The sequence below is a fragment of the Malus sylvestris genome, chromosome 4 (assembly GCF_916048215.2).
Source record: "Malus sylvestris chromosome 4, drMalSylv7.2, whole genome shotgun sequence".
In the NCBI taxonomy this organism is placed as follows: Eukaryota; Viridiplantae; Streptophyta; class Magnoliopsida; order Rosales; family Rosaceae; genus Malus; species Malus sylvestris.
In genome coordinates, this window is record NC_062263.1 from 10,798,224 (window position 1) to 10,801,450 (window position 3,227).

The following is a 3,227-nucleotide window of genomic DNA, read 5'->3' on the forward strand; positions in this document are numbered from 1 at the left end:
ATCCTGATCCATTTCGAAATATCGAAAACATTTTAGGAATTTTGAATTTTTGGAATATCAAAATTTTGGTACGGGGTTGATCTTCAAATTCTCATCCAAAAAAATTTATGTTTGGAATTCGGGATCCTATTTGGGTTTGGTTCCATTTTTGGTTTGAGATCTCATGCCGAACCACCCTATAAGAACCTATTTAACGATAAGGCGACGTGTTTAGGTTATCCCAAATCACATGAAGACTACTGTAAAACCCACCCATTTACGGCAAGTCTACAAAGATTGAAAGCACCACAACAATTATGTAAACCTTCAAATTGTACAACATGAGATGAGTAAGAAAATACTCACTGACCAATATGATGTAAGGTCGTAAAAGGTCGTACCCGGTGCACAAGACTTCCGCTTTACGCAGGGTCTGGAAGAGGTGAATGTCGGCTAACCTTACCTCCATTTATGGAGAGGCTGCTCCCAAGTCTCAAACCCAAGACATACCGCTCATGGGCGAAGGCACTTGCCATCACACCAAGTGCGACCTCTTACCAATATGATGTAAGGTAAAATAGTAAAATGATATTAAAAAATATTAATGTAAAGCGACACGAAACAAATAATATAATCTCCGAATCTGTGAGCTCATGACCCTAATACCGATTGATGTTTGCATTATTTACTCAAAGAAGTTGATAGAAAAGGACTAATATAGCATGACAGAAGCCCAGAATAAGAGAGGAGCAAAAAATCCAGTCCACTCTACCCTGCTGGAACCGCCATCGTCGTTTCCCGGTGTTCCTGCAAGATTAACTGCAATATTATAACGACCTAATGGAGATTTAACACTAAATTTACCACTTGGTTAAATGGTAAAAATTCATAAGAAACATTCATGTAAATTAAACATTTGGCTCCCTCTAAACTTTAATTTTAGCTGATTTATCCCCACAACTTTTATAATAAACCAATTTTCCTTTGAAGGTTTTCATCTATCCAATTTTCTCTTCTTTTGTCTTCATACAAATACAATTGTCATATGTTGTTCGCGTGATTAAAATGATTGGAAAATTAGATGAAAAATTTTAAAGCTAAAAAATTGACTAATTATAAAAGTTCATAAAATAATTAGATAAAATAAAATTAAAAAAATTTGATAACTCTATACAAGTTTAGGTGATAAATAGACAAACATAACATGACATAACTGTTTACTCTGGAGTCTTTTGACTTATCAGCACTTGAAAATTCAACTTGTTTTATTATTATTTGCTGCCCAACTGTGAAGACGTGGGAAATTTTTTCTTTTTTCTTTTTTTTTTATTGCTTTTGAATTTTTAATAGGGCCAGTCAGATTTGGTGGCGCCGACTGAAGTTAGCAAATTATATACAAAAACACATGGCATGTCCAAGTGGAGTGCCCTTTCTTTACCAACTATTCTCTAGGTACACCAACTTTTTTCCAACTACAACTTTTAAAATCAAAACTTGTAAATTTGTTAATCAGATATATGTCACAATTCACCTGTTGTAATTTATAAAATATAATTTAAACGGACGATCTACTTGACATTGAATCTTATTACTGTATGTATAACTTGATTGAGATTATGTTACCAATGCGATCAGCTTTCGTGTAAGTATCATTCCTCTTCTAACACTAATGCTTATATGGTCTAGTGAAACTTATCATTTTGTTGGAAAAACGTTAAATAAGTTTAGATTTAAAGAATGATAGTCGTTTTTTTCTTTCTTATACAAACGATATATTTATATTACCATGTGTGAGAATCAGTTAAGCTTAATAATAAGTCAATCATAATAATATGGTTCAAATCCGATTTTGAACTAAGACAGAGTAGACGTAAACTCTTTCTCAGTGCTCATGATTATCATTGACAATGAACTCCCAACTCTGCCATCAATCTATCCAGAAATTACTAGTTGTTCAAATTGGATGTTGATGCCTGTGCTCAGTTTATGATCTCCATTTTAATTAAACACACAACATTATCAGTCATTTAAAAATAAATCCCATCTTTGCTACTACCCAATTGAATTTTGAATTTTGATCCAAACAAGTAAAAAGAAAGAGAAGGCAAGTGGCCGTAACCACAGGTAGAAAGGAGTTAAGATTTTGCATGACAGTCTGAATTCAAATTCCGTCGGTAATTAATGTAACACCTAATTTACCAAAATTTATCTTCCACAAAATAAAAGTAAAAAGAAAGAGAAGTTTGGTACCTGTGGCTGCAGGTGGGGATTGTGTAGGAGCAACTACGGCTGCTGCAAAATCAAAACACCAAAACATATAAGTTAGTTCAAGATCTTAAACGGGTGCGTTTAGAAAAATCCAAATTAAACTAAAGAGTGCACTGAGCAAAAGTACTTTTGCATTTGGATGTATCAAGTGATTGGCCGCAAGCGTTGGCGATTCTGAGAGCGGAAGTGATGTTGCTGCCCAAAGTCTCGAGAAGTCCGGGAGTGTAAAAGAGGTTGCAGAGACACGGAAGCTGGGTGGCCACCGTCTGCTTGATGGCGGTGCAGCACGTGGCAGATGGTTGAGCTGTGCTGTTGAGGTAGTCCGCGCACGGCAGAAGGTCCTGAGCACAACCCGGCGTCGTTTGACCGGCCGCCGATCCGAATAAACTTAATAACACAACCATCGTGGCCACCGCCAACATGGAAATGCTGTAGCAGCCCATCTCTCTCTCTTCTCTTTTTCTCTCAAATAAAATGGGAGGTGGAGGGTGGCTCTACTACTTTTTCGAATACCTTGTGAGGTTTTTATATACAGTTGTTGTCATTTAGTCAAATATTAGTTCCCAAAAAAATGGACAAGCCATGTGTAATTTATTAAAATAGTGTTACTAGAAGGGATTTGCTAAGATCTTTCAACGCAATTGCTTGTAATCTTCATAATTTATAAAAATTACAAATGGTTATAAAGAGATTACGCATGATAACCAATGTGTAACAGTGATCTCACTACTACAAAATTATTTATAACTGGGCGATCCAAAAACCAACAAGAAACGTATATTACTGTCGGATTTTAAGCAAAATTCGACAGAAAATAGATACAGTGGCGGATATAATAAGCGACAGATTTTCCAGAGTCAGGAAATGAATTTTTCGATAGAAAATACTCTAAAACCAACATAAATTGTGTCGAATATAACCGACAGGATATATATTTATAATAAATAAGAGAATTTCTGTCGAATATAACCAACAAATAC

General features: G+C 35.3%; 1 protein-coding gene and 1 long non-coding RNA gene across 3 annotated transcripts; one reads left to right on the plus strand and one right to left on the minus strand.

Moving 5' to 3' along the window:
- Window positions 1-217: 217 nt before the first annotated feature.
- On the plus strand, window positions 218-688 carry LOC126620039 (uncharacterized). The gene is made up of 2 exons (XR_007622228.1): window positions 218-363; window positions 552-688. It is a non-coding gene; the product is annotated as an uncharacterized LOC126620039 (long non-coding RNA).
- Window positions 548-2,768, minus strand: LOC126620038 (non-specific lipid transfer protein GPI-anchored 7-like). 2 transcript variants are annotated; one of them, XM_050288498.1, is made up of 3 exons: window positions 2,375-2,768; window positions 2,230-2,271; window positions 548-798 (listed from the first exon to the last, which is right to left on the minus strand). In XM_050288498.1, exons 1-3 carry the CDS (start codon window positions 2,688-2,690, stop codon window positions 692-694), a joined length of 465 nt encoding a protein of 154 aa, XP_050144455.1. In that variant the 5' UTR covers window positions 2,691-2,768; the 3' UTR covers window positions 548-691. The 2 variants fall into 2 exon arrangements, with proteins under 2 accessions (XP_050144455.1, XP_050144456.1); XM_050288499.1 differs by having other exon boundaries at window positions 548-786; window positions 2,375-2,763.
- Window positions 2,769-3,227: the final 459 nt, after the last annotated feature.

What these genes read in the sequence shown, in the direction of transcription:
- LOC126620038 (XM_050288498.1), bottom strand. Translation starts at nt 2,690, where the DNA reads ATGGGCTGCTACAGCATTTCCATGTTGGCGGTGGCCACGATGGTTGTG. An exon ending in TGATACATCCAAATGCAAAA is followed by an intron (nt 2,272 to 2,374) that starts GTACTTTTGCTC and finishes TTGATTTTGCAG; the next exon opens with CAGCCGTAGTTGCTCCTACA. An exon ending in ATCCCCACCTGCAGCCACAG is followed by an intron (nt 799 to 2,229) that starts GTACCAAACTTC and finishes ATAATATTGCAG; the next exon opens with TTAATCTTGCAGGAACACCG.